Source organism: Bos javanicus, chromosome 1, assembly GCF_032452875.1.
Source record: "Bos javanicus breed banteng chromosome 1, ARS-OSU_banteng_1.0, whole genome shotgun sequence".
Classification (NCBI taxonomy): domain Eukaryota; kingdom Metazoa; phylum Chordata; class Mammalia; order Artiodactyla; family Bovidae; genus Bos; species Bos javanicus.
In genome coordinates, this window is record NC_083868.1 from 111,191,405 (window position 1) to 111,219,184 (window position 27,780).

Consider the following 27,780-nt stretch of genomic DNA (forward strand, 5'->3'; position numbering starts at 1 on the left):
CACATGCCATGAGGTTTTGTACCCTTGTTAGAAAGGGAATAATAACAGAGGAGTCTCTTCCTCTAAGATGTGCTTTAATATCAGATCTCTTTTTGCTTAACAGGCCCCCAGAAGACATTATGATCACAGTAGCCCCTTGGGCCTGAGTGGCAGAGGGCTGTGTGGGGCAGGAAAGGAGAAGGGTTGTATGCTCAGAAGAAGTGAGGCAACATTGGTCAGGAGGACCCTTCTCTCCCAAGACTGGGTCCTGACCTACACCCCAATCATTCCCTGGTATTCCCTCCAATCTCCCACCTCCCAGCTCACCCCTACGTGTTACCCTGAGTACTTACCAAGACCCAAGCAAGAAACTCTGAGTCCTGATTTTCCAAGATTCCTAAAATAAAAATAAAGCAACACATGGTCATCGTTTCCTCGGGTAGAATTTTATCTGTGAGTATTAAATCTCACTTAAAATTTTTTTAATTGAAATATAGTTGATTAACAGCATTGTGTTAGTTTCAGGTATATAAACTTAACCTTTTATGACACTGTTCTTGACTAGAGCCGTGGTGGGGGCAGAGCTCCAGATGCAGGCCTGTGGTTTGGGGAAGAGTCTCTTTCATCCCTATTTGGGTGCTTTAAAGTCCAAAATGTCCTTAGGCTCAGCACAACAACAAAGGGTCCCCACAAAACACAGCTTTTCAGCCCTTTGGTCTTCTTTATCAGTTTTCTTACAAATGTAATATCTCTCTTCTTGAGGGCAAGATTTGTAGATTATTTACCCGTCAGTCATTCTTCATTCATCAATGGATTCTGGCCCATGGTGGACCCTTAATAAACATTTGTTGGCTGAGTAACAGATGAACTGACCTTTAAAGCAAAGTATTACTACAGATGGATAGGGAATATTAAAAGAACAAATACAAAATAATCCTTTAGGCTATTTAAACTAAATTAGATTACTTTTATTAAAAAACTACACAAAATTCCTACAAAAAGGTCAGACAGTCCTTAAATGATTCTTCCTTTCCTCAACATTTTTGCTTTTCATCCTTAAAAGTTGATCTAGGGAGAGGAAATATATTTTCATTCTTTAAGTAGAAAAAGAACTAGGTGCTCTAATCTTAACTGTAAGGTATTTGTGGAGACCCAGACCCAACCCATCTTCCTGTCATCTGCCTAATGCCATCAGAGAGGAAATCGAATTCTCAGAGAAAGGATATCTCATAGAAGTTTGTAGGGATCCACTGTGAAGAGATGAAGCTGACGTTATTGAAACACGGTAGAAAAGTGTATTCCTTACTTTCTGATCAGATGCTTTTATGAAAATATAGCTTTTCTCCCTGCTTCTATCCAAACAAAACAGAACCAACTTTTCTAAAAAGTTTTCTACAGCTCAGTTCTTCCAAATTCTCTCTTGATTATCCTACAGTTTGATTTCTTTAGAGCTAGTAATCAGTGCTCTTATTTTTGCATCTATTTCTTTTCCTTGCTTGCTACTGTCTATAAAATTCCACCTAAGCAACACAGTTCCTTTCCTAGCCTGGTTCAAAGGACATTACACTGAGAGGAGTTGAAAGATCCAGATTTTTGTGACTTTGTTGCAACCAGCTAGGTGACCTTGGAGATATCACTTCCTTCCTTGGACTTCCTTGGAGATATCACTTCCTTTCTAACCCTAATTTCTTCATAGTAAAATGGGGTAGCAATGTCTATGCCATTCTTCCAGCATCGCTGTTGTGGGACTGGAACATGATAATGTATGCTAATGTGTTCACAGTAAACAAATGCAAAAGCATAATTATTTTTGGTGCTTCCTGACTCTTCTTATGCTGTCACAGACATAGTGCTAAATTTCCCATATGAATTGGATATGTCTACCTGGCAGGAAACTATTGCATAAAGGTGTGTGTGAAAAATATTTTGAACTGCTAAGTAGGAGAAAAATACTTGGACCTCTCCCATGAAATTAATTTGCGTAAGGAATTGTTCTTTTAGTAGTTTCTCAGAAAACCACAGGATGTACAGCCAGAAGATTTGCTTTGTGGTCTAAAAGTCTACTGATTTTAAAGGGTAGGAATATAGAGTGAAAGCTATATAGTGGGGAGTATAAAAAAAGACTTACACCAGAGCAAAAAAATCAAAGAAAATATATAAGTGAATAACAGTCTTCCAGGTAGAGATATTTGACATTGATGAATTACTGATTTATTGACAGATTACCATGTTCAAAGCAATGTGTAAGATCATAAAGATACAGAGAGGAACAAGGCACAGTTCTCTACCCTTAAGGAGTTCTCTATCCTTTTCTGAGGGACGCAGAAGAGCAACCGTGTAATCACTGTAGAGTGGGGGATGTCCTCCCATGGAGGTTCTTGACAGCACATGGAGGAGCTGTCTCAGGCTTGCACTTGCATAACTATGTGGGTGTCATGGGGGAAGAGATCCAGGTAAGAAATTTCATGTAATTTTAATATCTTTCAGTGACTTAGAGCACAATAGGGAACAGGAACTTGGTGCAGAAAATTATGCAGAGGAAGAAATTTTTCTAACAAACTCAAAAAGGGCGAGATTATGACACTGGGCACTTACTGAGCAGCATCTCAGCACCCAAGGTAGGGAGACCTGCTCTAAGTTCCCTTATGCCAGTGATTTAGGGAGACAGTGATCACTCTGATACGGGTTTGCAGGGCCAAACTTGAGAAACTTGGGAACTGCCGGCCAATACAAACTGCAAAGTAGCAAGTACTCAACCTGGCCCATGTTATTGCCACTGCTGTTTGAACACCCAGGCCAGCTTTTCTGGAATGAAAGCCTTAGAAGATTTTTCAATTACAGACAATTATTTATACAGTGGTGATAGGTCTCACATTGAGCCTTGGTGTTTTTATTTAACTTTTTCACAGATTATTATTTTTTTCTCTGTAAGTGGAAGGATTGGGCTTCGCTGTTGGCTCAGTGGTAAAGAATCTGCCTACCAATGCAGGAGACACAGGTTTGATCCCAGGGTTGGAAAGATCCCTGGAGAAGGAAATGGCAACCCACTCCTGTATTCTTGCCTGGGAAATCCCACAGTCAGAGGAGTCTGGCAGGCTACAGTTCATGGAATCACAAAAAAGTCAGACACAATGTAACAACTAAATAACAAGAACAAATGGAATGATTACCAAATTCAGTTAGCTGTTTTTTTAAAGTGAGAGGTATTTTCTGTGCATAAGCCATACCTGGTCTCTAAGTCCATTGCCCTTACTTTTTGCAGGGATAAGTTTCATTGTGAGGCTCCTACCCAGTAAAGCACTCTTGCCGCTCACTTAGCAGATGGAGAAGATAGGAGGAAATAACTTCCTCCAGTTCATGTGGATTTCCAACACAATTTCCGTGATTCCAAATGGCATATCTCCATCCAGCCCACGTTCCTGTCTGCACAATACTAAGCGGAGGTGGGGTGATTATTTAGCCACTTTGATCCGTTTAAGCTCTGCTGGGTAATGGAAGCCCAAATACTTGACACATTTGATCTAATGAGTCCAAAATACATCATCCAAAAGCTTGTTTGTGTGGCTCGAGCACCAAATAATGGCCAACTTTACACATCACACTGGGCTGGGACAGGTGTCCTGGAACCTCCTCTGTCCAACTCAATGGAATTTTCATGCTCACTTCATGACCTTGTGTGACACTGTGCATTGAAACAGCTTAATGTGATGGCATTTTATCTCTTAATTCCTCAGCATTAGCACAGGTGAGGCTACCAAAAATTCTGGAAGCACATCAAATGTCCAAATAGATAGAATTTCTTTTCCATTTAATTCAAGGCAGTTGCACTGCACTAGCTTCCCTATTTTATCTGTGTCAGACATACCAGAAGAAAGTCTCACTGTGTTCATTTTTAGTATGTGCTCCCGTTCAACTCAAAATAAAAGCTCCTCTTTCCCAAGTGAACCTGGGCTGCTCAGCTGCTAATATTAGAAATGAATGACATCAATATGGGGGCACGGTACACTTAGCTTTGTCAGTCAAATTTTGGAAATCCTAAACCTTAAGTCAAAGCTTTGGGAAAGTTACTGGAGAAGGGATATAGCTTCTTGAGAAGCCAAAGGTTGCATTTCTTCTTTCTAAAGACAGAATTGTCCTCTCGGTGGCTGAACTTGTTTTAAGACAATGGTTAGTCCCATGACAGATACATTAAATATAATTTCTAGTGTTGTTTTCTGGAGCATCCATCATGCACTTTTTATTTTAAGACAATAATAGAATTGTAAGAACTGAAATCAAATGTCACTTAGGCACAGTATCAAATACCATTTGATGTTTACAGGTCCTTTACAAATCAAAGATGCTAAAAGCAGAAGATTAGCAGCCTAAATGTGTTGTTTTAAAGTCCTTGCTTCCTCATACGTGTATCTTAGACACTATTTACAGTAAACTGCTTGGAAGAAAGGAACAGTTGGCTAAAATAGGTACCTTGCATTTGACCAAGAAAGATGCATGTTGCACAGGAGAAAAATCCCTTATTTAGAGGCTGACACAACAGAGACAAACTGAAGGCACATGTAAAGGGCTCCAGTGGCCTTGTCAAACTGGCAGAAACAAATTTGGTTTGACCTGGTTTTCACAGGCTCAGATCATTACATCATCTGCTGTTTTAGTCTAGCTGAACATCTTTCTGATCCTTCTAAACCACATTCTGCTGTGTGGGGGGCCTTACCTGGAAGCTACTAGTCAAACGTGGGGTGTGAAATGGAAAAAAAAAAAAGAAATGTACAGTTAACCTGTTTTGAAAAATACAGAGCAGAAGGTATGTTCATTTGTCAGCCAGCTTGTTTTTATAGTTGTATGAGAACATACATTTTTACAGCCATGAAGGTGACTACAAATGGTGATAACGTTTTCTTATGAGGGTACCGTTCATCACTGTTGACAGTGATTAATGATTCATTTGGAAACCAGCAGGCATATAAATGATTTAGCCATGCATTTTGATGACAGACATTGATAAGTAGCACAAGGAAACTTTGTTTCATTCCTTCCTTTATCTAAGTAGAGGCAAAGTAGAATGGGATTCTTTCAAATTCTTTGGTTTAAAGGTTCAAGCCATTTATCTGTTGTAAATTCCAACTAGATTCTTATTCATTTTCTTTGGACATATAAAAAATCACCTGTTGATCTGTGCACTCTAAAAAAGTCTGCAGAAGTATAGCAAAAAGAGATTTCCCTATAGTTAATTAATCAGTTTAATAGAACTGTGTATGACATTGGGCAGGTTACTTAAACTTTTCAAGCTTCTTTCCTCATTCATAAATGGGGATATTAATAGCTCCCTGCTTTTTCTTTCTTTAGGAGATTGAGAAAATATAAATGCAGCACCATTCACAGGAAACTTAAGTGTTCAAAAAATGATATTTACTTTCTTTCTTTCTTATTTTCTAGGAAAAGTGGCATCTCAAACACTGATGCTGGTGGGGTTCCAATTCGGGACTAAAGCTGTTAGAAGGTTGCTTCTGTGGCTTTCAAGACCTATTTCTGTGACCATATCCTCTTACTTCATGGATTTGTGCTTAGACATTGCAAACATCCTTAATCTATTATATGTGAATTGTGAGTCATTTTGCTAGGACCTTTAAGACAGTGGGAAACAGGGGCTAAGATAGATAATGGAGGTGAAGGAGAAGGTGGTATTCTGTTGGGAAAGGCAGTTTGGAGAATTCATGTGGGTCTGAGAAATTTAGAACCTTTCTTCTGTGACCGCCAGGAGGAGGGACATGGAGTTGGAACACAAGGTTGTGCCCAAGAGCAGAACTTGGATGATCTGCACGGTGGAGATGGTGATAGGGGTTGCGAAAGGCTCATCAAAGTCTACTTATCACTTAAATAAAAGTTGCTCACTGCTTTTTCTGTCCCAAGGATCTAAGGCATCAGAATAGCTGGAAATAATTCAGTCTGAAGTCAAGAGAATCTAGAACCTTTTTATCTAAGGGCATATCATTTGGGGTTCATGAACATGCATGAGAAAAATACATTTTTATTTTTCACCAACTTCTAACTGAAATTTAGCTCCTCCTTCAAGTATAAATGTTGGCAAGAAACCACAGAAGTACCCACATTAACTGTTACTTTGCCATCAAAAGAAATTACAGGTATTTTTCTACCACATCACAGTTACCTCAGAGATTTAAAAAAATAATTTTCATTGGCTATTTATACCTATCACCTTTTGGAAATTTGGCACTCAGCCTACTCCTAGAGCTTGTTATTTAATATATTGAGAAAGAAGTGAATGTCTTATTAGGTCACAAATTTGGATTTTAAATATTTTGAACTGTTTATCTAGTTAATCAGATTCTTGTATATTTTATGTTATGTGTTTAAAAGCACTTTTTCTAAGGAGTCCGTAAACTTCACCAGACTGCCAGAGGGGTCCATACATCAAGCATCTTGAACGTAGCTAAAAGAAATATGTTGTTTTAAAAATGCCTCTTCGTGCATCCATCTGCCACAAAGCAACATGGGTTTACAAGCATCTTTTTCAAACCATGAGGGTCGGCAATCCTGAAAAGTTTTGAAAGTGAAATATGCCATACCCTATAGCTACTCTTTAAAATGTGTATAATAAAGTTGATAGTGTTGGTGTTTAGTATTCCTTTGTTTAATTTTAGTAAGTTACAAAAAATTTTTAGGCCCTTGCTGAATTTACTTTCAATTCAGGCTTGCTGCTTGAATTACCTCTACTGCTGCTGCTACTGTTAAGTCGCTTCAGTCGTGTCTGACTCTGTGTGACCCCACAGACGGCAGCCCACCAGGCTCCCCCGTCCCTGGGATTCTCCCGGCAAGAACACTGGAGTGGGTTGCCATTTCCTTCTCCAATGCATGAAAGTGAAAAGTGAAAGGGAAGTCTCTCAGTCGTGTCTGACTCCTGGCGACCCTATGGACCACAGCCTACCAGGCTCCTCCATCCATGGGATTTTCCAGGCAAGAGTACTGGAGTGGGGTCTTGACCCTAAGGTCTCCCATTACAGGGCTCTTCAAGAGCCTCATCCATCCGTCTATAGCTGGAGTCTGCTGGGCTTACCCACTAGGGCAGAGGAGACAGAAGAGGATTTGCCATCCCCAGGGCTCTGGGGTTTCAGCCTCATGCATGGTATTTCTTTTGTAACAATTTACTTTAGTGTGATTCATTCATTCAATCATTTCACATTTCATTCCGTATTATATTTGTGTTTGTTTTAACATAAAATAATGTTTCCTTACTAATTCTTCAAGTAAGTTTGTTGTCTCAGAGATGTGCCATGTTGGTTCCAAAGCTTTACCAGGTGCCCCTTGGCACCTTCTGCTGCCCCAGTTTGAGAGACTTGGTTATAAACTATTATCAGCCATTTATACCTTAGTGTGAAGAAGTTTCAGACTTTTTCTTATGTCAGCTTGGAGGATTAGATGAAACAGTCAAGAAATAAAGCGCTCAAGTTCTGAAAGAATTGGAAGAGGGAATAAAAGTAGGGTGGCAGGGCTTGTCAGGTGGTGCTAGTGGTAAAGAACCTGTCTGCCAATGCAGAAGACTTAAGTGCTGCAGGTTCAATCCTTGTGTTGGGAAGATCCCCTGGAGGGGGCATGGCAACCCACTCCAGTATTCTCTCCTGGAGAATCCCATGTTCAGGGGAGCCTAGAGGGCTACGTCCATAGGGTTGCAAAGAATCAGACACGACTGAAGTGACTTAGCACGCACACATGGCAGGAAGATGAAGGAATCGGCCCCACAGGAGAAAATAAACTTTGCCACCTTCTAAATTTTGTCCAATATCACATCTCTCTTAACAACCAAATGATCACACTTTCTTGTGTGAATATCACACATATACTTGCATTTTCAACACTAAGAAGAAAGAATCGAAAGCTTTCAAAGTTTTCTTCACCCTGGGGTGATGATTTGTTTTCAAAGAAGTTCCACAAGATGAAGCAAAGGTAAAGCCTTCTGTATCATCCACTTTGTAATGAGATTTGTGTTAGTTTCCACTGTAATGAGCTGTGTAGTTTTCAAAGGCAAAATAAACAAAAAAGCATCTAAGACAGATTTCATGCTCCAAATCTTCCCAATTCCATTTCTTACTTTCCCTTTAGAAAGTAAAAGCAGCCACGTGACTGAGACTGAGGCATGAGCTTGACTGAGGGGTGGGGTGATATTTAAATATGCACTTAATCAAAAGCAAATGCTTCCAGTCATCATGCATTCGTTTGCCATTCACTTTCTTTGACAGAGGAAGGTAAAACTAATGCCTGTTTTCTCTGTGGGCTCAGTCCTCTACATCTGCTTTCAGAGTGCCATACATCATGGTGCATGTTGTTTTTGGGTGTTAGTTGCTCAGTCGTGTCTGACTCTTTGCAACCCCATGGACTGTAGCCCACCAGGATCCTCTGTCCATGGGATTTTCCAGGCAAGAATACTAGAATGGGTTGGCATTCCCTTCTCCAGGGGCTCTTCCAGATCCAGAGATGGAACCCAGTTTTCCTGCACTGCAGGCAGATTCTTTACTGACTGAGCCACCAGGGAAGTCCATATTATATGTAATATGATTTTCTCCTTCCTGGAAGGAAGGTTGTTTCTCCTTCCAGACTGAGATCTGTGAGGGCAGGAACTGTGTCTAAAGTACCTGCTTATTCCCAACATAGAGCAAAGTCCTGGGCACATAGCAGGTGTTTGATGATGCTGACAGGGATGCTCTTATACTATTCTTTTGCTGTGGATAAAGACTGTTGTCACTCACTTGTTTCACTCTTGTTGGCTAGGGAGACTCTGTGGTTTACTGCCAACTCATGCCTCTGCCGAAGACTCCTGGACAAAAGAGTCCAAAATGCAGTACTTGGGTGCAATCTCAAAAACAATGGAATGATCTCTGTTCATTTCCAAGGCAAACCATTCAATATCACAGTAATCCAAGTCTATGCCCTGACCAGTAATGCTGAAGAAGCTGAAGTTGAATGGTTCTATAAAGACCTACAAGACCTTCTAGAATTAACACTCAAAAAAAAAAAAAGATGTCCTTTTCATTATAGGGGACTTGAATGTAAAAATAGTAAGTCAAGAAATACCTGGAATAACAGGCAAATTTGGCCTTTGAATACAAAACAAAGCAGGTCAAAGGATAACAGAGCTTTGCCAAGAGAATGCACTGGTCATAGCAAACACCTTCTTCCAACAACACAAGAGAAGACTACACAGGGACATTACCAGATGGTCAACACCAAAATCAGACTGATTATATTCTTTGCAGCCAAATATGGAGAAGCTCTATATAGTCACCAAAAACAAGACCAGGAACTGACTGTGGCTCAGATCATGAACTCCTTATTGCCAAATTCAGACTTAAAGAAAGTAGGGAAAACCACTAGATCATTCAAGTATGACCTAAATCAAATACCTTATGATTATACAGTGGAAATGACAAATAGATTCAAAGGATCTGATAGACAGAGTGCCTGAAGAACTATGCACAGAGGTTCATGACACTGTACAGGAGACAGTGATCAAGACCATCCCCAAGAAAAAGAAAAGCAAAAAGGCAAAATGGTTGTCCGAGGAGGCTTTAAAAATAGCTGAAAAAAGAAGAGAAGCTAAAGGCACAGGAGAAAAGGAAAGATATACATCCATTTGAATGCAGAGTTCCAAAGGATAGCAAGAAGAGATAAGAAAGCCTTCCTCAGCGATCAATGCAAAGAAATAGAGGAAAACAACAGAATGGGAAAGACTAGAGATCTCTTCAAGAAAATTAGAGATACCAAGGGAACATTTCATGCAAAGATGGGCACAATAAAGGACAGAAATGGTAGGGACCTAACAGAAACAGAAGATATTAAGAAGAGGTAGCAAGAATACACTGAAGAACTATACAAAAAAGATCTTCACACCCCAGATAATCACGATAGTGTGCTCACTCACCTAGAGCCAGACATCCTGGAATGTGAAGTCAAGTGGGCCTTAGGAAGCATCACTGTGAACAAAGCTAGTGGAGGTGATGGAATTCCAACTGAGCTATTTCAAATAGTAAACGATAATGCTGTGAAAGTGATGCACTCGTAAGACCAGAAACTATAAAACTCCTAGAGGAGAACATAGGCAAAACACTCTCTGACATACATCACAGCAGGATCCTCTATGACCCACCTCCCAGAATATTGGAAATAAAAGCAAAAATAAACAAATGGGACCTAATTAAACTTAAAAGCTTCTGCACATCAAAGGAAACTATTAGCAAGGTGAAAAGACAGCCTTCAGAATGGGAGAAAATAATAGCAAATGAAGCAACCGACAAACAACTAATCTCAAAAATATATAAGCAACTTCTACAGCTCAATTCCAGAAAAATAAATGACCCAATCAAAAAATGGGCCAAAGAACTAAATAGACATTTCTCCAAAGAAGACATACAGATGGCTAACAAACACATGAAAAGATGCTCAACATCACTCCTTATCAGAGAAATGCAAATCAAAACCACTATGAGGTACCATTTCACGCCAGTTACAATGGCTGCGATCCAAAAGCCTACAAGCAATAAATGCTGGAGAGGGTGTGGAGAAAAGGGAACCCTCTTATGCTGTTGGTGGGAATGCAAACTAGTACAGCCACTATGGAGAACAGTGTGGAGATTCCTTAAAAAACTGGAAATAGAACTGCCTTATGATCCAGCAATCCCACTGCTGGGCATACACACTGAGGAAACCAGAAGGGAAAGAGACACGTGTACCCCAATGTTCATCGCAGCACTGTTTATAATAGCCAGGACATGGAAGCAACCTAGATGCCCATCAGCAGATGAATGGATAAGAAAGCTGTGGTACATATACACAATGGAGTATTACTCAGCCATTAAAAAGAATACATTTGAATCAGTTCTAATGAGGTGGATGAAATACAGAGTGAAGTAAGCCAGAAAGAAAAACACCAATACAGTATACTAACGCATATATATGGAATTTAAAAAGATGGTAACAATAACCTTGTGTACGAGACAGCAAAAGAGACACTGATGTATAGAACAGTCTTTTGGACTCTGTGGGAGAGGGAGAGGGTGGGATGATTTGGGAGAATGGCATTGAAATACGTATAATATCATATATGGAACGAGTCGCCAGTCCAGGTTCGATGCACGATACTGGATGCTTGGGGCTGGTGCACTGGGATGACCCAGAGGGATGGTATGGGGAGGGAAGAGGGAGGAGGGTTCAGGATGGGGAACACATGTATACCTGTGGCAGATTCATTTTGATATTTGGCAAAACCAATACAATATTGTAAAGTTTAAAAATAAAATAAAATTAAAAAAAGAAAAAGTGCTGCACTCAATATACCAGCAAATCTGGAAAACTCAGCAGTGGCCACAGGACTGGAAAAGGTCAGTTTTCATTCCAATCCCAAAGAAGGGCAATGCCAAAGAATGTTCAGACTACCACACAGTTGCACTCATCTCACACGCTAGTAAAGTAATGCTCAAAATTCTCCAAGCCAGGCTTCAACAGTACATTAACTGTGAACTTCCAGATGTTCAAGCTGGATTTAGAAAAGGCAGAGGAACCAGAGATCAAATTGCCAACATCCATTGGATCATTAAAAAAGCAAGAGAGTTCCAGAAAAACATCTACTTCTGCTTTATTGACTATGCCAAAGCCTTCGACTGTATGGATCACAACAAACTGTGGAAAATTCTTCAAGAGATGGGAATACCAGACCACCTGACCTGCCTCCTGAGAAACCTGCATGCAGGTCAGGAAGCAACAGTTAGAACTGGACATGGTAACAACAGACTGGTTCCAAATCAGGAAAGGAGTACATCAAGGCTGTATATTGTCACCCTGCTTATTTAATTTATATGCAGAGTACACCATGCAAAATGCTGGGCTGGATGAAGCACAAGCTGGAATCAAGATTGCCAGGAGAAATATCAATAACCTCACATATACAGATGACACCACCCTTATGGCAGAAAGCAAAGAACTAAAGAGCCTCTTGATGAAAGTGAAAGAGGAGAGTGAAAAAGTTGGCTTAAAACTCAACATTCAGAAAACTAAGATCATGGCATCCGATCCCATCACTTCATGGCAAATAGATGGGGAAACAGTGGAAACAGTGATGACTTTATTTTGGGGGGCTCCAAAATCACTGTAGATGGTGACTGCAGCCATGAAATTAAAGACACTTGCTCCTTGGAAAAAAAGCTGTGACTAACCTAGACAGCATATTAAAAAGCAGAGACATTACTTTGCCAAAACATGTCCATCTAGTCAAAGCTATGTAGTTTTTCCATACTACAAAGCTATGGTAGTCATGTATGGATGTGAGAGTTGGACTATAAAGAAAGCTGAGCATCGAAGAATTGATGCTGTTGAACTGTGGTGTTGGAGAAGACTCTTGAGAGTCCCTTGGACTGCAAGGAGATCAAACCAGTCCATCCTAAAGGAAATCAGTCCTGAATGTTCATCGGAAGGACTGATGCTGAAGCTGAAACTCCAATACTTGGCCACCTGTTGGGAAGAACCAAATCATTTGGAAAGACCCTGATGCTGGGAAAGATTGAAGGCATGAGGAGAAGGCAACAACAGAGGATGAGATTGTTGGATGGCATCACTGATGCAATGGACATGAGTTTGAGTAGGCTCCGGGAGTTGGTGAGGGACAGGAAAGCGTGCTGTGCTGCAGCCCTGGGGTCACAAAGAGTTGGATATGACTGAGCAACTGAACTGAACTTACATAACTCTGGAAAAGAATCTTTTGACTGGATATTGTAAGGCTAAGAACAAAAAGAACTGAACACAAACACTATTATCTAGTTGCCAATTTTTTTTTCTTACAGGGGTATGAGTTAGTAATTTTGAAACTAAGGTTGAATACTAATGTTGACAAATAAGAAATGCAGTGAGTGAACACTAGACCCAGAAATTAAACAAAAACAAAACAAAATTGAGGGCCCCTTGAAGCCAACATCCCTTTATTATTTCATTTCATTTTTTATATAAACAGTCTCACATTGACAGAACATTGTGTTTGTTTCTTCTTTCCTTTTTGTTTTTCTAATTTGGCAGATGTTTACTCAGCAGCTACTAAGATGCATCCAGAGCTTGTAACTGATTTTGATGTTAATGAACGCCCCTTCTCTCCAGCAGAATAATACATCAAACTGATCTGTGAGATCAGTGAGATCTGAATGCAGTGAGAACTGAATGCTGTTGGCCTGTGACTTTATTTGGAGCCCTATTATAAACGACGAATGATTGGTCAGGTTAGAGTGCTGAATTTAGTTTATTTTCATTCTTCAGCCTCTACATCGGTCTTTTTAATTGGTCTTTACATTGGTCTTTTTACCTGATATTTTAGTTTGTGATGTCTCAAAAGTAGGGAAATTGCATCTCGTTCTGTGGTGACGATGAAGTGGCGCTCGCTGGAGGGCAGAAAACCACATCTTCTCATGGTGACTAGGAGAATACATACCCACAGCCTCAAGAACAGCTCTCCTAGATACAGAGCTCTCTCTACAACGATCCTTTCTGATTGTATTTGACACAAAGAGAAAGCTCTTCTGATAGACTCATGAAAGGGAGGAAGGGAGAAAAGACCACCCCTTTTATGAAACAGCAAGGCATTGGAGGCATTGGAAGAATATATTCTTCAGGACCCTAAGATCTTTTGAAATTCTTTTGAAGTTTGAAAATGAAATCAAATTTCTCCCTTTGGGCTTGGGTAAATTTTTATTAAAATATACAATTAAAAAAATTGACTCTAGGCATTTTAAAATAATTACCACAGGGCAACTATAAAATCCTGTGAAATAACCTTGCTTTATGCTTTTGTGAATCAGTCCATTGTAAGAAATTAGTTAATTTCAGTTGGTTAAAATCAGTAGTGGTACTTCATTCAAGTTGACTGACTTCACTAGTTCTAAGCAAGATTTAGATGGCAAGAATTCGTAGGATAGGGCCCAATATTGATGGCAGAATAGCGGGCGACCCGACAATTCTTGGATGTGGCCCCAAAGAAGTCAATTTCCAACTCTAGTGTCATCATTATATGATGAGAAAGAAAACCATGGCAGGAAATAGATGCTTTCCATATAGTGGCAGCCAAATAGCTGGTTATTTTAATAAAAACTCTGATGAAGCCTAATTTTTGACAGCATGATGCCAAAGTAGATGATTCAGTAAAAGTTTTGAATCCATTTTGAATCTACTAGGCTGTTTAACAAGGCAATGGCACCCCACTCCGGTACTCTTGCCTGGAAAATCCCTTGGATGGAGGAGCCTGGTAGGCTGCAGTCCATGAGGTCGCTAAGAGTCGGACACGACTGAGCGACTTCACTTTCAGTTTTCACTTTCATGCATTGGAGAAGGAAATGGCAACCCACTCTAGTGTTCTTGCCTGGAGAATCCCAGGGACAGAGGAGCCTGGTAGGAGGCTGTCTATGGGGTCGCACAGAGTTGGACACGACTGAAGTGACTTAGCAGCAGCAGCAGCAACATATCTTTGACTTTTAAAATGGAGAAGTACAGGCAATCATAACCTATTTTTTGTTTGTTCTTCACTTATTGAGTAAACATAAGCATACTTTATTTCCCTGTGGCTGAACCCAGCTTTTTGATAATAGCAACAATTTATAGAGCACCTACCATATGCCAGCCTCATTCTAGGTGCTTTTACACACAATTCATGTATATAAAAGTATGCGGTCTTTCCAAGTAAACACTCCTGTGCCCATTTTATCCATGAGGAAGTGGAAGCTGAGAGAGGTTAAGGGTCACACACATATAGCATGCATAACAGAGTCAGGAGCAGAGCTCGGCTGTTGGTCTGTGTTGCTTCCCCTGTTCCACTCTGCCTTCAGGGGGTCTGCCTATCGGAAATGACCCAACTGTTAGCAATTCCCTAGAGAGACAGGCAGTGATGGGGTCCCTGCCTGGGGCAGGCCATTTTGGGAGGCCTAGAGAAAAAAGAAAATGAGTTTCTGCAACTCTTTTGCTAGGCATCCACACCCGCTCCTGGCACCTCCTCATCTGCTTTAGGCCCCCCAGCCTCCCACCCCTGACTGAAGCTTTCCACAGTTTCTGTGATTGATGCCACAGCGGTGGTGGGAGTTGGTGAACCGCCACTCATCTCACTCCTCTGCCGATCAGCCTTCAGACTGAAACAACAGGAGAGGAAAATAGGCAAAAAAAAAAAAAAGGGTACCACTCCTACTGGTTAAACATTCAACAGAACTGATTTCATCCTGTTCTTTGCTTTTTTGAAAAGAGAAAAAAATGAAGTCACTAGCATGCTTTGCTGATTGGAGATGGGATGACCAATGGGACCGAAACAGACCACTTCACAACTTGTGGGGTGCGGAATTAAGGGCATGGAAAGGGGAATGAGAAAAGTTGTGAAAGGCTGAGGTAGCCTTGCCTGAAAAAGAAGGTTGGATGAAGAATGATTTTTAGTACAAGGCATCCAATGAACACTTCGGAGCTACCGTGGGGTCTAAGGCCATAACTTTGAATAATTCACACTTTACAGCTGATGTTATTCATACACTCAGGACGTGTTTATTGAGCACCTACTGTTAAGGCAGTTTCCAGGTTCCAGGGCTCGGACAGTGAACAAAACAAATCAAATTCCTGACCTCATGAGGCTTACATTTTAGTGGAGTGGCCAAATAAACAAGTAGGCACAGTAATAAGTTCAGTGACTGAGAGGTGCTTTGCAAACACAGATGCAAAAGGCAAGGTGGTCAGGGGCAGCCTCTCGGAGGAGGTGACACCCGAACAGGGGCACACAAGATAAAAATGAGTTATGTCAGCCCCCAAGAAGGCCTTGGGGAAGAGAGGAGCCAGATAGAGAGATAAGCAAGGCCTCGAGGTGGGACAAGCCTGAGGAGCAGAAGGAGGCGGATGTGGCGGAGGTCAGTGTGTGAGGTGGGAGCAGTTCAAGATGAGGTTAGAGAAAGAGTCGGGAGCCAGGACTTACAAGGCTGCTGGCAACCAGCTTAACTCTCTATCCAGGCAGAGAAGACAGAAAAGGTCCCCAAGTTGCTATGGACTATCTACTAAGAACTAATTTATTTAAACAGAGCTGTAAACAGAGAGGAGATGAATCTTTGCTGGAGAAGTTTTAGAAGAGAACTAAGACTTTGTGGATCAGATTAAGGAAGCTTCCTTTGGGGCCAGGTCCTGCCTTCCTAGATGGGTTACGGTTGTGGTATTGGGACCTAGGGTTACACAACTCTGGGGCCCCATTGTATTCTTACGTGCATAACCTCCCTTTCCCAACTGTATGGCTCAGCGGTCCTGTCTCAGGCTGATTTCCCTTTCTGTACCTTTTCTTTATCCTCTCTTGCCCCTTCTAGTCTCAAGTATCACCAGTTCTCAGGCTCTGTCTCTTTTCCCTTTATGAACTTCTCTCTCAGGAAAGGCAGAACAACTTATTCTCACTAAGGTGTAAATGACTGACACGAACAAAGTACTGCCTGGAGGGGCAAGAGGAAATTAGCACCCTATGATTCTCAGGGGTCAGGAAGAAGGGCTCTTTGCACATGCATTTGTTTGGAATGTTTTTCTCACATATTCTCACTCAAGACTCAGCCCCAGTGCCCCTTCCCAAGGCTCCCTGACGAGGTGCTATTCTTCCACTGAGCAGGCCTCTCACTTCCGCCCGTCTTTGTTACTTTGTGCATGGGCTGGTTGATCTGTCCCTCCACAAGCTCATGGGCTTCTTGAGGACAGGTATCATGTCTCATTTACCTATTTCTTGGGCCCTGACACAATGCCAGGCTCATGCTGATCATCTGAACAAGGAGCTGGGCAGAGTCATAAGAGCTGTGTTTACTTTGATCATAGTAAGCTATGGTCTTCATGGGCCTGAGTTTAATTGATGACAGTTCTACATTCATTACAATTTTGATTTCCTCAATATTATAAATATTGCTGCCTAAATTCCTACTAATTTAAGATGCACTAATTGACAAGTTTCCTCTTTTAAAATGCAAATACTCATAAAGGGGTTAAGTCCTTTCATTCACACAAAAGACATTTATTGTGTCCCTGCTCTGTACAACACATTATCCTGTCACTCACACCAAAATGCTAAGGAGTTTACAAGGAATTGCTTTTTTCCCCTGATGCAGTGTATCAAGAGTCCCAAGTCACAGCCTGCTAACTCTACTTTTAACAATCTACCTAAAAGAAAAATTCAAGGATTTGCAATTAGTTTAATGTACAAAAAATAAGGATTGTAGTCATTTATAATGATTAAAGGAAGAAAAACATCTAATAATAGGAGGAGAATCAAATTGTTTCATCAGTATTATGGATTATTATGTAACTATTTAAAATTTATTAAATAGAATGCTTTACTTACAAAAGAAAATGCCTGGATTACCATGGTAAATGAGAAGAGCAGGATATAAAGTTTGTTGCAGTATGATCTATTATAATGCACAGAAGAAATCCTGTGAGGAAATTCACTAAAAATGTAAATCTTGGTGGTTCTTCTAAGTGGTAAGATATGGTTGACTTTTAGTTTCCACATATTTATATTTTATTAACCTTTTATATTTAGCAGATATTGCTCTTGGAGAAAAGGACATTTACTGCATTGGAAAACCAGAACCATATCCCTCTCATTGCTAAGATCAATTGCAGAAAAGGGCTGGGATGGCAGGGGATGGGGACAACCTTCTGGGCAAGATGAGCCTGTACCTGAGTGAGGGCAGCATGGAGGGCCCAGCTGACAGTCAGGGTGCTGCCCCCTGCAGGTGGAATTGGGAAGAGCACCTACCAGGAGATGGGAAGGCACAGATGCCTTCTGGGGTAGCTCCACCTTGCCTAGCCTTAGCCTGGAATGGAACTGGGACCCCTCCAGGTTTGAACAAGAGGAGCAAAGGCTCTGGCTCCAGACTAGCTGCACAGCTGAACAAGAACCATCTTTCTGGGTATGTTTTCCCATAGCTATAATGAGCTTATAATCTCAGCCAGGATCACTTTCTTTTGGCATTTTGCAGCTTAAATTGTTGTAGTTTATCACCATCTAGCAATGTTAACTAACTGTTAGCAGGAGCTGGACTTCTAGGCTGAACCCACAGGAACAAAACACCCACATACAGCTCCAGACCCCAGTGAGCTCTCTTAAGTTTTGCTTCTGAATCTTAAGCTCATCTCTCTAATGGCTTATACCTTCTTTTCCTCCTTCTCCCCAAATAGACACATTCAGCAGCAATCCATCAAATTGTTTCACAGAAGTCATTTCTGACTACTTTTCCCATAACACCTGTAGCCCCCTCAAAAAAAAAAAAAAAAAGACTTCAAGTGAAACTGGAGACAAGGAGGTACAGTGTTGAGAAACAGGAATCAGCAGCAAAGACATTTGATTTTAAAGCTTTGCTCCACTCATCACTCACACCAGGATTCTGGGCTAGTCACTTAACCTCCCCAAGTTTCAGTATCTCCGCTGGTGAAATATTCATAAACACAGTGCCCATCTAACCTGCTCACAGGTGGTTCTGAGAGTCAAATGTGATAAAGCATGTGAAAAGGCTAGAGAGTTTTAGAGTTCTTTACAAATGTTAGGTATTGTCCTGATAATAACTAACGGGATTGATCATTTCAGGAGCTGTTGCATAAGGTGAAGTGGTGGTGAAAAGGCAATCTATCATTTGTGAGCTTTCACAGGGAACAATAATAACCTTATTGGACTGGTGTACAGACTTGGTAGTGAATCAAATCATTCACACTGTTAAGAACCCCACTGAAATGTTCTGTGTAGCCAGTTATGCAGCAAAAAGAAAAATAATGATCAATAACTATTCTGAATAGAAGTGAAGACAAATATTTTGTGAAAAAGAAAGTTTGAATTCCCTCTTTGCTCATCAGACCTGCACTCAAATTCAGGACAAGGAAAGAAATTAGGAAGTGAATTCACTTAAATTATCAGGTAATAAGTACTGTGTGTGTGTGTGTGTGTGTGTGCACACGTGCGTTGGGGTTGGAAAGGAATAGAAGCAGAATTGAGGGGAAAAATAGGAAGAAAAAATAAAATATCATGTTCTGACTAAATTGAGGTTCATTTGTGGAATTTCAAATTATTTTATAAATAGTTCTGTCTCCTATTTCATTCATTTATTCAAGAAATATGTGTTAAGCATTCACTGTATGCAAGAGCTGACAAGGCAGTAAAAAAGATAAACGCACCTTGCCCTCATGGCCTGTAAAGTCTAGTTGGGGAAATAAACATTACAAAAATAATTATGTTATTGCATTATCTGGTAGCTCAGTTGGTAAAGAATCCGCCTGCCAGTGCAGGAGATCCAGCTTCGATCGCTGGGTGGGGAAGATCCCCTGGAGAAGGAAATGGCAACCCACTCCAGTATTCTTGCCTGGAAAATCCCATGGACAGAGGAGCCTGGCAGGCTTCAGTCCATGGGTTGCAGAGAATTGGACACGACTTAGTGACTAAACCACCATTACGTTATTTTAGTGTTACAAAGGAGAAGCATCGGGTACAATGAGTACATCTCCCATATCATCAAAGACTTAGGAAATCGCGGCCTAAGGCATCTTTATTGTAAACCATCCCCAAGAAGCAATGGTTATTGTGAAATCTAGAACCAAAAAGGAGTGAATTTTTTTTTTTTAACATTTAAGGTAGAGAACAAAGGCTCTCAAGGTCAGTTCCTCCATCTGATTCTGGCTATTTTACCTATTCTCCTTAAGACTTTATTTCCACATCTATAAAATGGATATTTCTTAGTTTTTATCTCTTAGGAATACTGCAGGGACTTAAAAAATTATTCATGTACACAGCCTAGCTCAGTACCCACCATACAGAATGAACTCAGTAAGTGCTAACTGTTCTAGTTATTGTTACCTTATTAGCTACTATGCAGAGTACATCATGAGAAACGCTGGGCTGGAAGAAGCACACGCTGGAATCAAGATTGCCAGGAGAAATATCAATAACCTCAGATATGCAGATGACATCATCCTTATGGCAGAAACTGAAGAAGAACTAAAAAGCCTCTTGATGAAAGTGAAAGAGGAGAGTGAAAAAATTGGCTTAAAGCTCAACATTCAGAAAACTAAGATCATGGCATCTGGTCCCATCACTTCATGGGAAATAGATGGGGAAACAGTGGAAATAGTGTCAGACTTTATTTTTTTGGGCTCCAAAATCACTGCAGATAGTGATTGCAGCCATGAAATCAAAATACGCTTACTCCTTGAAAGGAAAGTTATGACCAACCTAGATAGCATATTCAAAAGCAGAGACATTACTTTGCCAACAAAGGTCCATCTAGTCAAAGCTATGGTTTTTCCAGTAGTCATGTATGGATGTGAGAGTTGGACTGTGAAGAAAACTGAGAGCTGAAGAATTGATGCTTTTGAACTGTAGTGTTGGAGAAGACTCTTAAGAGTCCCTTGGACTACAAGGAGATCCAACCAGTCCATTCTAAAGGAGATCAGTCTTGGGTGTTCTTTGGAAGCAATGATGCTAAAGCTGCAATTCCAGTACTTTGGCCACCTCATGCAAAGTGTTGACTCAGTGGAAAAGACTCTGATGCTGGGAGGGATTGGGGGCAGGAGGAAAAGGGGACAACAGAGGATGAGATGGCTGGATGGCATTACTGACTTGATGGACCTGAGTCTGAGTGAACTCCGGGAGTTGGTGATGGACAGGGAGGCTTGGCGTGCTTCAATTCATGGGGTCACAAAGAGTCGGACACAACTGAGCGACTGAACTGGACTGAACTGAACTGAGTGGACATTAAGTTGTGAAACTTGCAAGAGATTTTTGATTGGCTTCTAGAAAGCTTAGAATCAAATTTGTGAGCCACAGGACATCAGTTTTAAATTGTTAGAATTTGCATATTTAATCTCATTGGCTTCATTTTTGGCTCCACTTTGTTTTTCTTCACTAGACCAATAACAGTATGAACGAATGGATGGATGGAAGGACAGCATGATGAATGGATACATGAATAACCTCTCAACTAAATCAGGAATAGTTCTTTCAGATAGACAAATAGTGCTCAAGAGTTGGACATTCTCTCTACAGTGTCACAGAAGAGAACTCTGATTCATACTAACTCATTCCTTGACTTTTATATCTATTCAGACATGAGTGAATATATTGCTTCCTGGAGTTAACACTGAATGTATCTAAATGCTACAAAACAACCACCACCGCCACCACCACAAGAATCAACTGAGCAACCAATTCATAAGGTATACTTAGAAAATGTTTTACAGGTCAAAATTCATCTGCTACTCGCTAATGTTCATGTCTTTCTTTCTGTGGTTATAATACAAAAGAAGCTGTCAAGATGATTCTATTACTGGGTTCAGCCAATGGCCACTTATGTTTCCAGACTCTTGGATACACACATACACAGGTAAACTTTCCTTTCAGAACTCCAGTATATACAAAGATTTTACTGGAGAACTTCTTGGTATATCACTATGCACTGTTATTTAAGAAGAATAATAGAAACAAGAGGCAAAGAATCCTAAATCTGAAAGTGGGATATATGAATTTAAAATGGCAATCCACTCCCGTATTCCTGCCTGGAAAATCCCATGGACTGAGGAACCTGGTAGGCTACAGTCCATGGGGTAGCAAAGAGTCAGACATGACTGAGCGACTTCACTTCATTTTAACTAGAGAACATACATCTTGGTTAACCCAGGCCAGCCTCTGATTACACCTGTTTCTTGGTGCACAATTATTCTTGGGACAACCCATCCTGTTACTTTCCAAAGCGTACTACTTTGAATAATAAATTACATGTTCACCTACTCTAATCCAGTTGCTAACTCTGACCTTGAGTCTCAGACTGGAAGGAAAATAGAGCCTCCTTCTGCTAGAGAGGGGAAGAGAGGAAAAGAAATATCAGAAGTGAGTGATGACTAGGCTCATGCCTTCTCACTAACCGCCCACCCCCCTACCCCAATCTGGCTACTATGATTAAGGCTCTCCAGAGTAAGAAGGGATTAGAAATAGCCAGAGAGGTTCATGGGAATCTCTGACCAAGTACATGCTCCTTGGGCCCCAGGGTGCCCAGGAGAATTCTGAGTCCTAGCAGGAAGCTTCATACTAATCTCAGGTGACCGACAGATCAGGACAGCATGGTGGCCTGGAAGCTTCCTATGCTTTCTCCTACTCATTGACACCATTTGGAGAAGAAGGAAGGAGAAGGGAAGAGAGATTCCTAATGGAGAGTTTAACCCTTGAAATCAGAAGAGACAGAATTATCTTTAAATGGAATATTTTAAATGCCCTCTTGTCTGCCTTAGCAAGAATGGGGACATTAGAGAAAAATAAGACCAGTTGTAAGAATCAAAGAAATGTCTTTCTTCCTTCACATGTAAGTAGTTAGGGGAAAATATCATCCAATCTACACTTACGTCCTCAGATCTCAGCTCAGGGCCAGGGGCAGGGCAGACACTCAACAAATGTTCATTGGATGGAGATTCTAACTTCAAATCATGTCAAAAAAGACAAAACAGCTCTGGACTATTCAAGTATAATCCTGCAGAAATATTAAAGTGCTTCCTTGAACTAATATTCATGACTATAGGTACCATAATAGGGAAAGAAAAAAACAACCAAGGAATTTAGAGGATCATCTTTGTGAACTGCTGAGCCTTAAACTGAGCTATGTCTCCCCATGGTACCATATTACAAGCTAGTCAAATATTACAAGGATTTAACCTTCCTTTATGGCATTTCCTTTATAGTCTCTGCCAGAGGCAAGCTAGTAGATTATAGTCTCTATTGATCTTACTTAGATAAGGAAATCCCAGTATCCCAATTTCTACCAGTTAGACAAAATACATTTTGAATAATTACATATCATTGCCTCTTCGGTTCTGCAAAGGGAGAAAAAAATACATATACTCTGCTGCTGCTGCTAAGTCGCTTCAGTAATGTCCGACTCTGTGCGACCCCATAGACGGCAGCCCACCAGGCTCCCCAGTCCCTGGGATTCTCCAGGCAAGAACACTGGAGTGGGTTGCCATTTCCTTCTCCAATGCATGAAAGTGAAAAGTGAAAGTGAAGTCGCTCAGTCATGTCCGACCCCCAGTGGCCCCATGGACTGTAGCCTACCAGGCTCCTCCATCCATGGGATTTTCCAGGCAAGAGTACTGGAGTAGGGTGCCATAAAGTAGCAGGTACTGGAGGAATGTGGATTAAATTATTGAGAATTTATTTATATGACTCTGCTGTTTGATAACATAATTATTTCTTTCAGTGAACAAAAAGAATGTATCTCTTAGATTAACTGGTAAATATAACTATATTTAGGCATATTAGATCCCAGTAGTACTTATTATTGGTCTCAAGGGTTATAGAACACTATGATTATTGCAAATCTTAACATGTTCCCACCCACAACACTTTTTTCTTTTCTTTAAGTCAAACTGCAATTTTCTTTTCCAGTTTTCTAACTAGGGTAAAAAAATAAGTTGAAAAATCTTTGGGAGACTCTGCCCTTTTCTCTTATTAGAGCCTTGCTAAGCAGTCATTCTTTTATAAATGTAGAGAGAAGCATGTTCTGGAATGAGCTTTAAGTTTAATTTGGCTCACTTTGGGAAACTGGCTGTAAGCCTTTGTTGCTGTTCTGTAAAATATTAAGATTCCACTGGGGGGATGGAGCATTGGTGTGGTAAATTGTTAGCTGAAAGGAAAGTGGGTTCTAATCCTTAGACCAAGAGAAAGGAAATCTGGACTCAGACCTTCCTGGCATCTTTTCTATGGATTAAATGAATGAACTTGGACATTGATGGGTCAAAGCAGCCTCATTTCATTGCCAAGATGCATTGACTAGCCAGCACCATAACTTGGAATTCACTGCTTCTCTATAAAATTGGCAGGAAAAAAGACAATCAAGATCCAATTCAGTGACTCATTAAGTACATCTTCAATGTCGAGGGCTAGTCCAATCATAGAACATCAGGTGCAGAGCTGCTGATGAAATTCAATTTGCAGCTGGCTCACCCCAGGATTTATGCAGTTTGCACATACATGTATGCATAAAGCAGAACTAACATCTAAAAAGTGGCCAATATCTGTGGGAGGAAGAATTATCATTGAAGGACACTTTCTGAAGAATGTTGCTGTTTATATTCTATTTCAGTTTGAGGTTTTACAGAAAACCCTATAATTTGATTCAAGGTGTTTATAGAGAAGTGGTGGCTGAGTCTGAATTCCTCCATGTCCAGACCTGGGGACTGGGCCATCTACAAACAATGATTATATAAACCCCCAGGAAGGAAATGTCCTTACTGGGAAACCTTAAAATCATTAAGTACCTTTAGTGTAGTCACTCATGGAGGATTTATTGAGTAGCCACTGTGCCAGGTTCTGGGGGTAGAGAGGCTAAAAGGATGATATGTAGGCCAGCATTAGTGTATGCCAATGGTAAGGTGCACAGCGGGGCTAACTGGGAGGTGGGGTAGGAGCAGAAAAGTGGGTGAGGACCACCAGCTTGGTGGTATTTGGATGAGGTTTCAGGAAGGAAGACTCTGAGTTAAGAACTGAGGAGAGAGGAGGTGTTCACAGGTAGAGAAGTGGAAGAAGGTGCCCAAAGCAGAGGAGCCAGTTTAAGTTGAGAGATGCACCTAAACAAGATGGGATGTTTGATGGATAAACAGTGGGGGTCTTGAAACAGGGCTAAACAGGTCAATGGCAACTAGAGTAAGAAGGGCTTGAATGCCACGCTTAGCTAGTTTGAAATGTAACCTGTAGGTGCTATACAGCTATCAGAGTATTTAAGCAAAGATAAAATATCATCCAATTTACACTGCAAAAAGATACTGACAGCAGTGTGGAGGATGGCTTGGAGGCGGCAGTGATTGGCGGGAGGGAGATCAATTAGGAGGTGATTTCGGTTGTCTACAGAAGAAAGTCTTAGAATATAAAAAAGGCAGCTGCCTCTGATTGACAAGAGGTCTGTAAGGGATCTAGGGTACAGCAGCTGTTGTCTTTGCAGACTGCAGAGTTTTACAGGCTCTAAAAACATTGCATGTGTGTGCTTGATGAATGAAGGGAGACCAACTGAGGAATCATCCTCAGGAAATGTAGACATTTTTTTTTGCAATAACCTCAGACCTTTGCAATCTTTTCTCCTCCTCTCTATGGCAGTGATGGATAACTTCATTTCTTTTCTTCCCTAGGAGTCATGGAAAGCAAATGGAAAACTCACATAGGGAAATCCTGTAAAGAATTAATTATGGATTTGTCTTGATTCTCAGGTGCTTAGAACCACAGAGGGTGTCCCCCTTCTGATGTAGGTGAAGGAGGAGCACAGTGTTACCTCTCTGGGGTGTGGAGAATAACAGTGCTGGGATCTGAGGGCTTCCCAGGGGGCTCAGTGGTAAAGATTCACCTGCCAAGCAGGAGATGCGGGTTTTATCCCTGAGTTAGGAAGATCTCCTGGAGAAGGAAATGACAACCTGCTCTAGTATTCTTGCCTGGAAAAATCCCATGGACAGAGGAGCCTGGAGGGCTGTGGTCTATAGGGTTGCAAAGAGTCAGACGTGACTTAGCCACTGAACAACAACTGGGATCTGAGCTGGAGAAATGGATGCCAAAAACCAGAGGGAAGAATGATGGTTGAAAAGGTGAGGCAGTGATGTGAGATTGCTTCTGAAGTGGATGACTGCAGAGAGTTTCACGATTGAATGAATTTTATTTTTCTGCTTTTAGTGATGGAAAATTTTCCCAGCAATGAGACTTGCCTACCTCTTAAATTTTGCTTTCAGGTCTGCTTCTTCAAGGCTGATCCTACTCATCAAGAATGGCTTCTGGAACCACTGCAATGGCTGTATTCAGGACCCTGTTCAGTATGACTTTCCATCTCTGGCCAATTTGGGCATCTCTTGGGGAAGTCGTGGTCTCATAAGCTGTGTTGGCAGGACTCAAATACGACATCAACATCTTCCCCTGGATGAGTCTGGCACATCCTGTCAATACCAGCTGCTTGGCATGTAACTTATTTTCTCCAGTCCCCACTTTGTCTTCATGGGAAGATTGAAAACTCCCTGAAAGGAACAACCCTGTTTTGGAGTTCTCAGCCTGTAATAGGACCTCAGTACCTGTTTGGTGAGAGAGCTATTGTGTGGGCTTCCTAAAAACCTCAAGATGGCCCAGGTTCTACTGTCACACATGCCCCAGCCAACCCCACCACCTCTTTACCACACCAGCATCTGCACCCTGGAATGAAAAGCCAGATTGTTTCTGCAAATAAATTTTCCCACAATTTTTGTGGGCGGTCATTCCATACAGCACACTTAACGTGACTGAATAACTGGGCAGACTGTGCGATCCTCCAGTCTGAACCATAGCCTCCAGGGGCTTCTTGTATTTATTAGAAGGAAGGGGAAATGCAGGCTGCTGGTGCACCTTTTACATCCATCATGAAAAGCATGAGTGTAAGTTAAGTAAGAAATTAGTCACTAGATGTTCCCCTAAATCCCTGAGAGTCAGTGTGTATGCAGGAGGGAGACGCTGAAGAAAGAGAGCATGGTGGGCAGGAAAAAGCTACTAGGAGTACAGTCTGGGTCCTGGGTGGCCGGTGTGACTACTCAGTCCTAAAATAAACTGGACCCATTCCTCAGTGCTGGGGGCAGAGTCTCCTAATGTGCCCTACAAGACAGCTCACTGTGGTATGGGGAGAAACATTACAAGTACTCATATTTGCATCTGTAATCCCTTCTTTTTACAATGCCTACTTTAAAATATACTTTATAATTACTATAATATTGGCATAGTAATACATGAACATATTTTAAAAATAAATATTTGTTTATTGGAAGTGCTTAGTTTTCCCAATTAAGACACACAATGAAGGCAGCGTGGAGATAAATGCTATGATACAAATAAGCCATCCATCAAAAGCCCTGTTTTCTAAGAGTTTGCATTCTAGTTAGGGAGCTGAAAATACACATACACATAACGTATACTCAGTAGCTGTTGTTTCCCCAGACACACAAACACAGTGAGTGCAGTAATGATTCTCGAAGATCAGGACAGACATAACAAAAAGACTGAGCAGAATGGAGATGAAGAACAAAGAGCATACATTTTACCAGTAATAGGATGGGTCCCCGGGGGTTGATGTTATTATTCTTGTGTGTATGGGATTCTTAATACGCCAAAGGAAAAGAGTTTTTAATGCCCTATAAAAGAAAATAGAAAGGAAGCAAAGACATCTTCACATCGGCTGTCGGGAGCCAAGCCATTCCAGTTCCCCAGGAGGCTGTGCACATCATTACAAAGCAGAAGAGAAAGGCATGGAAAATTTTGATAATTCCATTCTTCACAAAGGCAGCTTGACTTCCCGTGTGAACTGTTCTGGCGATCTTTCTTCAAGTTAGTGTAAACTAAAAACATACAGGAAATTCAGAAGTTTTCAAAGAGATTCAGATCGCAGTAGGTCCCCAGTATTGGTAGTAATGTTCTCTTTACAGAGAATTTGTGCCACGCTCTTTACATACGTTTCGTCATCTACGCCTTATTAATAACAACTGAGAGTTGATAGCTCTCCCATTTTTCAGAGGAGAACACTGAATCACAGAGAATTTTAGTGACTGATACAAGTGTTATGCTAGCAAGTGTTATGAGAATTCCACTCAACGTGCCTGACTCTGCCATGTCACATAACTCTTGAATGCTTTGTAAAAGGATTCCTGGCTTCTGATGACCTGGTAAGGTTTCTGGTAGCCAGAGTGTGTTGTTTCTCTTGCATAAGGCACAGTGGCGATACCTACTCCTTGGCCCAATATTTTTAC

General features: G+C 41.0%; 1 protein-coding gene across 2 annotated transcripts in view; it reads right to left on the reverse strand.

Moving 5' to 3' along the window:
* Positions 1-27,780, reverse strand: part of KCNAB1 (potassium voltage-gated channel subfamily A regulatory beta subunit 1) — a 444,529-nt gene that overhangs the window by 127,904 nt on the left and 288,845 nt on the right. For both annotated transcript variants that reach the window (XM_061417766.1, XM_061417774.1), the window contains exon 2: positions 333-376. In XM_061417766.1, the coding sequence (XP_061273750.1) occupies positions 333-376 (44 nt within the window). The remainder of the gene's footprint in view (positions 1-332; positions 377-27,780) is intronic.